Genomic DNA, 12,612 nt, shown 5'->3' on the forward strand with positions numbered 1-12,612 from the left:
GAATTCTGTGAGTGACTTTCGCCCACAGATCTTCAGTTGGGTTCAAATCTGGGGAGTTTGCAGGCCAAGGCAGTTGCTGGACCCCTTGGTTTTGAAGAAAAACAGTGGGTACGTTGTCATCTTGGTACTCAAAGTTGTTCCTGAAGGTGGTGAAGGGAAGCATTGTTTGCTGTAGAATGTCTCTGTAGGAATCCTGGTTCAGGTTGCCTTATAGAAAAAGTAACTGGCTCTTGGCACCAGAGATGCTACCACCTCCTGCTTGCACCCAAGGCAGTACACAAGCATTGTTTTATGCCTGTTGTACATGCTTGCAGGCATGGATTCGACTGCCATCCCTAAAAACTTCACATCTGTCCTCATCACTGAAAACGACATGATTCCAGTGGTTTGGCTACAAATGCACGTGGTCCAGTGCCCGTTGCCCACATTGCTGTATATGACCTGCAGTAAAGAGAGTTTTTTTTTACTGGTCTTTGTGCAAAATAACCAGTTGGCAATAGTCTCTTGTTTACGAGGGACCTTGAAACAGGTGTTTGAATGTTACTGCTTCGTAAAACCGGCCCCTGTATGTCATGTCTGCTGGAAAAGTGTTTCATTGTCCAGGTAGTCTGCAGTAGTAGTAGTCTATTAGTTTTGTTGTACCACTTGAAAGGAGTGTCCTTATGTTAAAGAGTTATGATTAAAAAAGTGCAGAATCTGTAAAATCACTAATTTTTCAAATTGAAAAAATAATCATTTGTTATTTTTGTTTGATATTGTATATAAGTAAAAAACTATTAATTATAATACAGTGTAGAGTCATTTAAACATGAGGTATCATTATCAGATGTCTTGTATAAGTGTACTCTATAAATTTATTAATTTATTTGGGTTTTAAAAACTAATTTTGCATTTTCACAAGTTGTGTGCTTTCTGATCAATTTCATTACACATGCAGTACTCCTTCTGTGACATCAAGAGAAAAACCACCACAGCAGAACAATTGTGAGCAGAACAATTAAAATTTTTATTTTATTGATACCACCAAAAGGCATCACCAAATGATATCACAGATATTGTACTTTCAAATCTTAAAAATGATTAAGTATAATCTACTAAAAAAGAATTAAACAGTTTACATAAATGTACTCCAAAACTTAATCAGCATTTTGTTATATTGGATAAAGACTGCACTGTATTTTTAGATTTACAACAATGATACAAAATTTAATTGTAAAAAGCAAGATCCTGAATAACATGATTTTGCTCAGTACAATATAAAAAATAAACAGATCTTCGATTAAAAAAATTATTACAGACTAGAAGCTTTTTAGAGCTGTATTTAAACATGGCACACATCCTGTATTTCCTTAAAGAAGACTACAAAGAAAGACAATATTTACATGCCATAATGCAGGAATGTACAATTAAGTATTGTCTACCCCCCCACCCCCAGTATAAATCATATGGGATAAAATGTTTTAACCAACTGGATTCAATCCACTAGACTTTTAAGCACCACTGTCTGAATGTTTTGTTTGAATTAGTAAGGAGCTCTTCTTGGTTGGTACTAACCAACCCTTCACTTCATCAAGAGAAAGAACAAAGATAAATTTACACATAGACGTGGAAATGTTCATGGAAAGAAAATATACATAATTCCCTTTTTCATGTTACTATTTAACTGACATTTCTCTGATTAATCAAGTTCTAATTAATGTCTAAACATATAAAATAAAATTCTGTTCCTTTTTCGTAAAAATAACATTTTGATTCGGGTGCAGTTTCTAACATCAAATGAATTGACAAGTTCAGAATGTTAAAGGTGGAGGGCAGCTCTTTTAAAACTCAATCCTTTGAAAGTTAAGTCAGAAACTGGAGAAATCTACAGTAAAATGCTTAAAAATCCATTAGTTCTTAATTTGTGACATGGAATACCTCTACATATATAAATATTCATTATCCAATATCCACTTGAGGGCATTAGTAAAGGGCATACAGTTTTTCCAAGCAGGGTCAAAACTGCAAGCATTGGGCAGGTACAAAATCTACTGTTAACAGACCAACTTTGACTTTGCCTTTCAGATTAAACTCCATACATTTCATAGCAGTAGCTACAATTCTAACACACACAACTCATTTTGAAATATTGGCATGACTAAATCTATATATAAAGGATTCAATATACAGTGTATCACAAGCGGAATTTACACTTTTTCCATGTCTTCTTTTACATCTTCATCTAACGCCTGCAAAACCCAGGGGTACCACTTCCCTTCATCCCTTTGAGTAAGACCTTTGCTACACTTAACCTCCGTGTCCACTCCTGCCCTCTTCAATACACCAATCACAACCACTTTCTGTGACCTTGCTGCCTCATGCAGAGGGGTCTTTCCAGAAAAATCCTTTGCACCAGCATACTCAATGGGCCCAGAAGGGGCACTTGCAAGGAAGAGTTCCACTATGGGCGATGTGTCAAATACATAAGGAGACATGCATGCGCTGTGTATTGGATACCTTCCCTTGTTATCAAAGGCATATAAATCAGCACCATGACTTAACAATAATTTAGCAGCATCTACCAAGTTATATCTGCCACAGACATGTAAGGGGGTCCAGCCAAGATCGACAGCAGTGGAGTTGACATTTGCACCAGCCTTTAGGATTAGTTCCAAAATTTCCAAGTGGCCTTTATACAGAGCATAATGCAAGGCATTGCTGTACTTAGGCCAGAATGATAAACAGTTAGTCAGCTCAAACGGCTCTTCACAAAGATCCTTTGCATTTGTGCCTGCATAACTTAAAATGTTTTTCACTCTGGTGATATCATTTTCATTAATGGCTTTTCTCAGTTGTTTGGAAGGTTCTTGACCCATAACATTTCAATCACGGAAGACAGATGTGACATGCTGTAAAGAGAACAAAAATTAATATATATATATATATATATATATATATATATATATATATATATATATATATATATATATATATATATATATATAGTACATGTATACCAGTATGATGCTATCCTAGAGCAGCAGTCAAGTACAGTACAAATGTTGTTTTGGTCAGGGTTTGTGGAAAGATAAAGAAAAAGAGAGATGCTATTTACTATGGCAACTAGTATTACATATTCATGTAAGACCCTGCTAAAAATGTTTAATGTAATATTTAATGTAAAAGCTTCAATTAACCAAGTACAGGTACAGTTGTATATGCATGTACGGTTGCATGGTTCACCAGGTTCACAAGCAAAAACTTGCCTTGTGCAATGTACCATATCGTAATGAGTTATATTGTAGTATAACATACAGTATAATTGTGTTGTGTGTTGTACAGAATTGTAACACGTTGTATATTGTACCCGGTATTTGCTTGAGAGAGAGAGAGAGAGAGAGAATATTTAAACTAAGGTACAATTCAAATATAGATATACGTACCCAGCAGTAACTAACGGTGAAATGGCATAATCCGGTTACCACGCACTATTGCAGTGTGAGGTGGCAGGTAATTTAAAAGCTTTTATATTGAAGTACCGCACGGCCAAATCTTAGAGTGATTTGTTTACAGAGAGTTCTTTTACAGTTGGAGGCGTGATTGTTACTCGCACCGCACACGAAAAATCAGGCAAATAGGCAGCAAAAAGTTTCATGCGTTACACTTCTCTGATTTATACAATTTCTGATATACTTGTATGTATATGTAATTAAGTTAACTTGACTGTTTCGCTTTACATCTACTTTCTGCACTGTAGATACATTTATTTGACCATTACACAAAGTGATATTCAATGTGCAGTATTTTAATCGCGTTTTATGATCTGAGATCATATTTGTACGGGCTGTACGTAGCCCAGAAAACAATTAAGCTCACCACTTTTTATAACGGAAAGTGTTTTTCAAAAACGTGGTATGGATCACTATGACATTTAATTTTTATTTAGTTATTATTTTTTATATCTCCTTCATTTTTTGCCACACTCTAATGTGAGGTTTTGATTTTACTGTAACTAAATGACCATGGTAATCAAAATTATGGTAATATGAATGATTAGAGTACTAGTGATAAAACTATATGGCATGATCAAGACTTTTGGTAATAAGTAAAGCACATTTTGTGGGGCTGTATAAAGGTCACTTTTTGTTTTGCTTACATAATGTACATTGTAGGCCCAATTAACTTTAAGGCTGCAACAATTTAAGCAATTTCATCTTTTTCTGAATCTTTTTAAGCTCAGTAGGATCTTGCCTTTCTGACAACCAGTTTTTACTTCTTCCTCGTAATCTTACAGACATCTGAGCCACTTTGCGAAGTCCTTCCAAGTCAGGACGTAAGGCAAAGGATGTCCAAGTCTCCAGAAGTTGTTCATATGGATTGAATTCACGAAAGCATTTCATTTTGTCAGGACCTACACTATCAGAGGGATCACTGTTTTTGTTCCCTGAAGATTTATCAATTATGCCATTAGAAGATCCATCATTTGTCCTGTCCCAGGAGTTAATAACTGTCTTTTCTTCCTGTGTGTCAGTCTTTCTTATTCCAGTTTGCTCTCTCCACATGGCCAAAATGTCCTCCCTTGTTCTTTGGGACATTTGCAAACGGACAATATTAGGGCACACTGAATGAGAACGGTTAATAGAAAGAAAGTTTTTCTCTACACTTTTCCCTTGTCTACCGATGCTATCATGAGAGTGTAATGGTGGTAAAGACTCCTGTGATGATTTTGATCTGCTGAACATTGTCCTTGGTCTAGATCCAATTTCATCTGATGAATTATGGGGAGCATCTCTATATAACTGACCGAATTTTTTGTCAGTAGATGGTACTAAACTGGCACTCTGACTCCTGTCATGAACACTTTTTCTGTTTTCAATACTCAGCTGGTCTCTTTCTAATATGTGAAGAAGTGTTCTTTTCTCATAGTCAAGTCTTTTCACCTCCTGATTACACTCGTTTTTTAATCGTTCATGTTTAGAAAATAAAGGCTTGTTTTTGATTGGGGAATGCATCACTTCGAACAATACATGTTTGTCCTGGACGGATGCTGATTGCTTGTAGCGCAGTCTCTGCATTTTCAACAAATATGTCTGGAATGAGTAAAAGTGTTTATGTATGATTAGAAGTGGTGTTTTGCCAATACTGAAGTGCTAAAAAATAGAATATGCACAAATGCAGCCCTTTTGACAGTGGTAATTTCTTTTAGTAAATCATTTCAGCTTGTTTTTCAAAATATGCAATTCTAATAGGCTTGAATGGATAAAAATCTGATGTTGAAAGAACCACAGGTATTTTTTATGCCTTCATCTAAAGTGATTCAACTAATTTTTCTAATTTGGCAGAATTCACTGGTAAAAAAAAAAAAAAAAAAAAATTGCCACATTTAGGGTTCAATGTAAATAAATTGCACTGTGATACACATAACACATTAAAAAAAACAAAAACAAAAAAAAAAAACAACCAATGTAGTTCTATGCATCAAGTGCAAATAAACTAAAATCACTACTGAACTTAAGATTTCCAGCTTGAGATTCTTTGTTAAACTTGGGCTTATTTTCACTACATTTCTTGAAATATTTCTATCCAGTTCCTTGTTACTGCCCGAAATGATTAAATCAAAGTCAAATAAATTACTGATGAACACAATTATAAATTATCACCTACCATTTTCTTTCAGAGTTGTGAATCTAAAGAGCATTTGGTTTTTTTTTAAACAACTGCCCTTTTTTCTTTACATATACTACAGACACTCACTAGAAGCATCAAACAAGTCTTGGAGGGAATGGAGAAGAATAGACCTTACCTTCCTCAGACAGTTTCAATACTCTGTTCGGGGAATTTTTTCCTCTTATCCTCTGTCATTATCAACCTTTGTGTAATTCACTTTATCATGTAACAAATACTTCACAACCTTAGGAGTGGTCACATTTGAAACTGATGCCAGTTAATGAGACTATATGGACCAGTGCAATGTTTGGTGACCACACAGTTCCATTCAGGATTAACATGAATTAACCTGCTAGCCATTCACGATTGTAACAACAACTTCACAATACTGTCTCAACAAATGTGGGGGAATACAGAGGCCAATCTAAAGAAACACTTTTAGTCCATAAACAGAGATTGTTTATATTGCACCTCCAATAAAAATAAATCAGTACACCTGTTAGTAACTATAGAATAAGTCCTAGAAAAATATTTGCAGCTAATTTAATTTGATGGTTCAATAGGAGAAAAAATGTTCCACAAGTTCTGTGATAACAGTTTTAGATGCCTGGTTGCTATACATATGCTCAAGAAATAAAAACAGAAAAACACCTTTTCTACAAAATGCCGTTTTCAAAACAACTTGAGTGTAATACCTATGTTGAAACCATGCTAAATTCTTTCATAGTGTCTTAAATAAATAGAATACAATATAACTATACTAACAGTTTAGTGATTTTTACAGGCCATTTACTGCTTTATTCAGTTTTAATATGTGCCATATTGTGCACAAAGAGGGATACTCTTAGGAACTTGAATCAAATTTTGATAACACTTAATTGAGGCAGTAAACAAGATGGCCAATCCAACTTTACACTCACCTTGCCTGTCGAAGTAACATATATCTATTTTTACATCTATTAAATTGTTATTGAATAAGCTAAATTTTGAATGTTTATTCAGGCATTTACAATGTATCACATTAAATAAGTCAATAAGTACCAATCCCAAGTTTTACATCAATAAAATAGAAAAAGAAAATACTTAAAACACTTATTTTATCAGATATACATTACAAAATTATTTTTTATTTCAATGAGTTATTGCTTGGGCCATGAGTATCATTATTATTTCAAGACATTTTTTAAAAGAATTAATATTATGTCAAACATGACCATAGCTTTAAATGTTTCCATCAATAACACAGAAAGGTGCTAAATTTAAATTATCAAAACAAAACTTTTAGAGTATCAACAGTATCAAAGTGTTAATTATGAATTAACATAAGCGATATGTGAAAAAAACCCTAACAATTACTAACATCATACAACTTCACATTTAAGCTTGAAATGTTAAAAACCACAATAGCTATGACCTATCAAATAGTCAAACTGCCTCAGTGTCAATTCCTAGTTTCAATCAGTCTGATAAAAATACTTAACAAAAGTAAACATTTGATGCTAAGCAACAGCACTTTCAAACTAGATACATGTACGTATACAAACTGTTTTAACAATTTTTCATAAGACTATCATACAAATCAATTAAACAATATAACTATTAAAACATGTTATAACAACCACACTTGAAGTTAAACCAATATCCACTGAAAAAAATAATAATTTAAAGAGAAAACTGTTGTTGTCTGTCAGACAGCATGCAATTGCACTAATGCCACTGGGGTTCCTAAAACGTAAATAGAACCACCCTTTTATGAAAATTAAATCTTTCCAGTGTATCTTATACCAAGTTTAAGAACACACAACGTTTAACACTATTGCACAGTTAGTGTTGACTTTTTCAAAAAGAAGTCAAATATTGCTAGTTGAAGGAAGGTGTTATCTAGAGTGCTTTATGTACACTGCATCAAAATCACACACTCAGCACAGGATGCTACATGTACATGTACCAACATAACCATAACGTTACCATATGATAATGCTGGTAAATATCAGACTAAAAAGGAAATTGAACTTTCAACAAATGTGTAAAATGAGCACATGTGTGTACACATCACATAGAAATTCAGAGAGCCTAGAAAAAGATGAGGTAAATTGTTTGCTAGTTGAGGTTTTCTCTCACAGTTTTAACAATGTCATTGTTTCACATTCACGTGTATGTATGTGCCCCTGCACACACGTAGTTAGCCATTTCCAAACTCCTCCTCCCAAAGAATAATTTAAATTTAAAAATGACAAAGTGAAAAATAGAGGTACTTGAACTATGGATCAGTCCTTGAAACCTGCACAGATTAGTCATAAAAACTGAGGCAGATTAATAATTATTGAAAGACTCCTTTGTGGTTTATGGAATGCTCAAAATATATAAATGCATGTGTGTCATATGGCCATCAAAATCTCCAAATAAACTGATGTATGGCTATTACATGTCAAATGTAAAAAATATGAATTTTGATCATTTTGAAAAATAATTTCCCCAAAACAAATTTTAGTAATACGTAAAATATTCACTTTAACAGCTTTGAAAGATTTGTAGGCTTAATTTTGGAAAGTTTTGGTGAGTAACTGAAAATGGGAAATCTTGCAAATGTCAGATATTGGAAATCAGGAATTTGAAAAACATTTGGTTGACATATGTACTCTAGCTACTACTCATTCAATGCTTCAAACTGGCATTGGTCATCCACAAAAGTACAGCAGTATAGTAATTAACAGGATTCCTGCACATGCTCTTGCTGCTCCAGGATAATTTTTTAGTATTGCATATCTGAACTAAGTTTACTTCCTTGACATGAAAAAACGAGTATCCTCCGAAACAGAAAATGCTCTGGTCCAGTGCCACAGCTGCGGTACAACTCAGTTTCTGGTGAATCCAGGAAATACTTGTCCACTGATCTGTCAATGGGTCATAAACCTCACACTGAAATATAAATGCAAAATGTCTAAATGTAGGTTTCTTTGTGAAACACACTGTTGAAAACACACTTTGTTGACTATTAAATGCATAATTATATTTATGAGTGCCATATTTATTATGAGTGCCATATATGCAGGAGGTTGCTATATACTCTTCATGGTTGGACACATTCATAAAGACCTACATGTACATGTAGGACCAGTTTCACAAAAGAATTTTAGCCTAAAAATTGGTCTTGATTTTAAAATAATTTTACTCTAATACACAGTTTTAAGTATAAGAAAATGATGCCACGGGCAATCCAAACATTTTTATGCTAAGGAAGACTGTATACATATTAAACTGTATATAATAGAATCCACAACATGAACTGAAATGGGGTTCATATCTAGTAAATACTTCAGAGTACCAGTCTACAATACATTCAGTGTACTAATACATGACATTTTAACAGATCTAATCAGAGCCAAAAATATTAGAATATTAGTAATTTTTATTTCTTGTTTATTTATCAGACTATAAAGGGCAAATTTACAAACTTAATAACCCCACTTAGTAACTTATTGGGGATGCCTGTGCTGGAACACAGTGCTGATGAAGATTTACTCTGATAATCACATTAATTATATATTACTATGCTAAGCTAGACATAGTGAGATTCTCATTCTGAAACTTTGTAGTAATGGAGAAACAAACTGTATGAGAATTAACACCGTATACGTTTACGTATTACTAAATCACCCTGATTTTCAAAAATCAATTATTTAGAACTCAAAAATAGGTTCAGGGATCTTGATTTTCTCAGTGATTTTAGCCTGGCTATTCATTGGATTTTAAGAAAAGTATTTAAATTTCTAGGGAATTTTTCTGCAATATAGAAAAAGTTTGGCAAAGTTGGGACTAATTTTTGGGGTAATCTGGGATGGAGGAGTCATAAATAGGCTCTCATCCATTGTGAGCCTTATAATGAAAAATATAGACTGTGCCCACACATACCCCTAAATCTTCCAAATTATCATCCTCTGGTGTCCTTGGCCCACATCTTCTACACCCACCAAGCACATAGATCTTGTCTTCCACTGCTAGCATGCTGTGGTAAGACCTTTCCTTTATCATAGGTGCTTTTGATGTCCACTCATTGTCTTCAGGTTTATAGCAGAGGGTGGTGTTCTTGTAGCCAAAACCTCCAGACACGTAGAGATGACCCTTGTAATCACAAGCTGAGAGAGGGAAAATGGCTTTAAAAGATTTTCATTAAAAATGGATTGAGAGGCTGTCACCTCTGAAAGATTAATTCATAGTATTATATGTGTGTGTGTGTGTGTGTGTGTGTGTGTGTGTGTGTGTGTGTGTGTGAATTTGTTTCATATACACATGCAGACATGATTTGTAGTCAACTATATATATATATATATATACCTGCATATTCAATGTATGCTGGTAAATTCAGGTAATGAAATCTTACTTTCTTGCCAATTGACAGGGTGATATGCACATATCCTCTTACTGTGTACCAAATATTTAAATATCAGTTTGCAAACATATGTACAGGTCACACAGGTTTTATACTTATTCACAAAATTAATTTTAAAAATATAACATTTTTTATTTCCTACCAGCATGCTCATGCACCCCGACCTCAAGGGGTGCTGCCTGTTGCCAGTTGTCTTCAAGGGGAGAGTAGCACTCCACAGTTTTCAGTTCCACATGGACACTGTTAGAGCCACCCACAGCATACAGCTTGCCAGCCACTGCAGTCAGGGTGAACAGACATCTCTCTGTCTGCATTGGGGAACACTAAAAGAAATTGTGGGGATAAAAACTTAGCTTATTCCATTTGCTGAAACATGTATTTTAACTGACATTTTTTCAGTTTTCTATGAAAATGCTCCTCCGAAGAACATACTCTTAACTTCTCACCAACAACAGAGACACGACATGTATGTAAATCCTCTGTAACTATTCATTCAGGTTTTGATGAATATAATTGAAACTTGAACAAAAACTTTATACTGACATTAAAAAACTCAATGTAGCATTAGCTACTTTATACACGCCAATGTTAAATCTTTTACAAGTTATAAACAACTTTACCTCGGTCCAAGTGCAGAACCTTGGATCAAATCTGTACATGTGGGCATGAGCATACTTTCCATCCGTGCTGTAGTTACTCTGTCCCCCAGCCACATACAGCACATTGTCAAGCACACATGCACTGTGCTCATAGAAACACTGGGGTGCTCTATACTGAGGATAATTCTTAAAGAAAGTATAGCTTCTCGTCTCAAGATAGTCTCCAGTAATGTGTTCAACAAAAGCACATTTCACTTTGTCTGAAGCTTGCCAGCTACGTGTCATTCCCCCTACTGTCATTATGACAGGTTCACAGTTTCGTAATTGAACCTTCAGTTTATGGACCAATCTTGGATTCTCATGATAATCCAGTGCATCCTGAATAATTTTTTTACATTCTACATTTCTGCGAATGAATGATAAAGGCTGTATATCAGATATGATATCCTTTTCTGCTATTAGTGGAAGCCGTATACATTTCATGAGTTGGACGTAATGGTTTTTGGTGTGTTCTGAGTTTCCTCTCATCCATCTCAAAGCAATTCTAAATAAGTCCAGTTCTGTGTCAACTTCAACGTAATCACTCCGTAGTATGGCTTCAATCTGGCCCCACTCAAAATTCAAGAATTCTGGCTGCCTTGAGACTTCTTTTAAATGTCTGCACAAATATTCATTTGTTGCATCTTTGAGAGCACTACTCGAGTATCTGAAACCCAAGTTAGAGGAATCAAAGACAGTTTCCATTGACAGATTCTCAATGATGAAGGTCTCAAGAAGATTGATCAATGTTGGAATTTGGAGGTAACTTGCAGCATCATATAGGACATCAATGTTCTCTTTTGTGATATTAATACTCCCATTTGAGAGAAACTTCATTACACTGAACATGGTGTCTGAATCCACCATTCTTAATTTGATAGTTCCCTGAAGACTTTCTTGCATCCCACTATGGAATAATGCCTGGAAGTATAAGCTTTCAGACATCAGCAGTGCTTTTGTTGCTGAAATTGCTTTGCCATCTGATGTCACCACTGTTACTTCATCCATATTGCATTTTGCTTAAGGCTGATGGGCTACATATACTGGTACATGTATGTTTTCATGCCCTGCAATTAAAGAAAAACAATTTTAAGAAGCTATTAAAACAGGTCACATAATTAACAAACATAAATCTTAAAAGAATGACACAACCCCATTTTTCACAATGTGTCTATATAATTACTGCATATGATATATATTGTACATTAAAAAATTCAACAGCATGAAGATCAACAAGAGATCCTTAGCTGTAGTCTAAATATGCCCTAAATCACTTGTGCCGGTCACATTGCAGATTCTGGTTGCCTCACTCTAAGGCCTTACACTGAGGCAAAACTCACAATGACATCTAGACAAACAACGCCTACTCGATCGTACTCAGTACATGTATACCCAAGTTTTTATTTCTCTATCCATGCGGTAGCACACCTTTTCAGTGTCTATTCATATGTGTGTGTGTGTGTGTGTGTGTGTGTGTGTGTTATACGTGCTTGCCTCAGAGTCAAGTAGGTGAACACATTCCTTTCATCTTTGGGAATTTGTGACAAAGCAATGTATGACATGCCATAGAATTTCGCCCCACTGACTGAGTCTAAGGTCAACCTTCAAAAAGAGAACGCACTTAAAGCATTTGGGACATGAAAAAAAAGCTAAATCATGCTACACCACTAAAAAAAGACAGTTTAAAAAAGAAAGATAACTACATACCACCATTATTTACTCTTCTCAATCTACATGTACTTGCATGAAAGGTCGTCTAGACATCTACCAGACACCGTGCCTAACGTCATGTTTACCAAATAGGCAAAGTTACAAATTGGTTTCTCGAAAAGTTTCGAAAATTATCAAACAGTTACATGTCGTAACTTTTGAATCATTTTAAAATATTGAAAAGGTAATATATCAAAAATGTACTGCAGACGGCTTCTTGAATGTTAC

General features: G+C 34.7%; 3 protein-coding genes across 3 annotated transcripts; all 3 read right to left on the minus strand.

The window, feature by feature from the left end:
• Positions 1 to 997: 997 nt before the first annotated feature.
• LOC106173657 (uncharacterized) lies at positions 998 to 3,595 on the minus strand. The gene is made up of 2 exons (XM_013554854.2): positions 3,423 to 3,595; positions 998 to 2,888 (listed from the first exon to the last, which is right to left on the minus strand). The coding sequence occupies exon 2, from the start codon at positions 2,853 to 2,855 to the stop codon at positions 2,187 to 2,189; it is 669 nt and encodes a 222-aa protein (XP_013410308.2). The 5' UTR covers positions 2,856 to 2,888; positions 3,423 to 3,595; the 3' UTR covers positions 998 to 2,186.
• A 360-nt stretch (positions 3,596 to 3,955) lies between these two features.
• LOC147764064 (uncharacterized) lies at positions 3,956 to 6,001 on the minus strand. The gene is made up of 2 exons (XM_087001356.1): positions 5,783 to 6,001; positions 3,956 to 5,069 (listed from the first exon to the last, which is right to left on the minus strand). Exon 2 carries the CDS (start codon positions 5,052 to 5,054, stop codon positions 4,164 to 4,166), a length of 891 nt encoding a protein of 296 aa, XP_086857482.1. The 5' UTR covers positions 5,055 to 5,069; positions 5,783 to 6,001; the 3' UTR covers positions 3,956 to 4,163.
• A 174-nt stretch (positions 6,002 to 6,175) lies between these two features.
• LOC106173660 (kelch-like protein 36) lies at positions 6,176 to 12,581 on the minus strand. Its single transcript, XM_087001354.1, has 5 exons — positions 12,382 to 12,581; positions 10,657 to 11,741; positions 10,179 to 10,359; positions 9,559 to 9,782; positions 6,176 to 8,565 (listed from the first exon to the last, which is right to left on the minus strand). Exons 2-5 carry the CDS (start codon positions 11,680 to 11,682, stop codon positions 8,302 to 8,304), a joined length of 1,695 nt encoding a protein of 564 aa, XP_086857480.1. The 5' UTR covers positions 11,683 to 11,741; positions 12,382 to 12,581; the 3' UTR covers positions 6,176 to 8,301.
• Between the last annotated feature and the right edge of the window lie 31 nt (positions 12,582 to 12,612).

Source organism: Lingula anatina, chromosome 1 (genome assembly GCF_051362555.1).
Source record: "Lingula anatina isolate TDL-2025a chromosome 1, LinAna3.0, whole genome shotgun sequence".
Classification (NCBI taxonomy): Eukaryota; Metazoa; Brachiopoda; class Lingulata; order Lingulida; family Lingulidae; genus Lingula; species Lingula anatina.

Excerpts from the sequence above, each read along its gene's own strand:
- LOC147764064 (XM_087001356.1), bottom strand. The coding sequence starts at position 5,054 with ATGCAGAGACTGCGCTACAAGCAATCAGCATCCGTCCAGGACAAACAT.
- LOC106173657 (XM_013554854.2), bottom strand. The coding sequence starts at position 2,855 with ATGGGTCAAGAACCTTCCAAACAACTGAGAAAAGCCATTAATGAAAAT.
- LOC106173660 (XM_087001354.1), bottom strand. The coding sequence starts at position 11,682 with ATGGATGAAGTAACAGTGGTGACATCAGATGGCAAAGCAATTTCAGCA. Across the intron at positions 10,360-10,656 it reads GGTTCTGCACTTGGACCGAG|TGTTCCCCAATGCAGACAGA; the intron begins GTAAAGTTGTTT and ends AATTTCTTTTAG. Across the intron at positions 9,783-10,178 it reads CGGGGTGCATGAGCATGCTG|CTTGTGATTACAAGGGTCAT; the intron begins GTAGGAAATAAA and ends TCCCTCTCTCAG.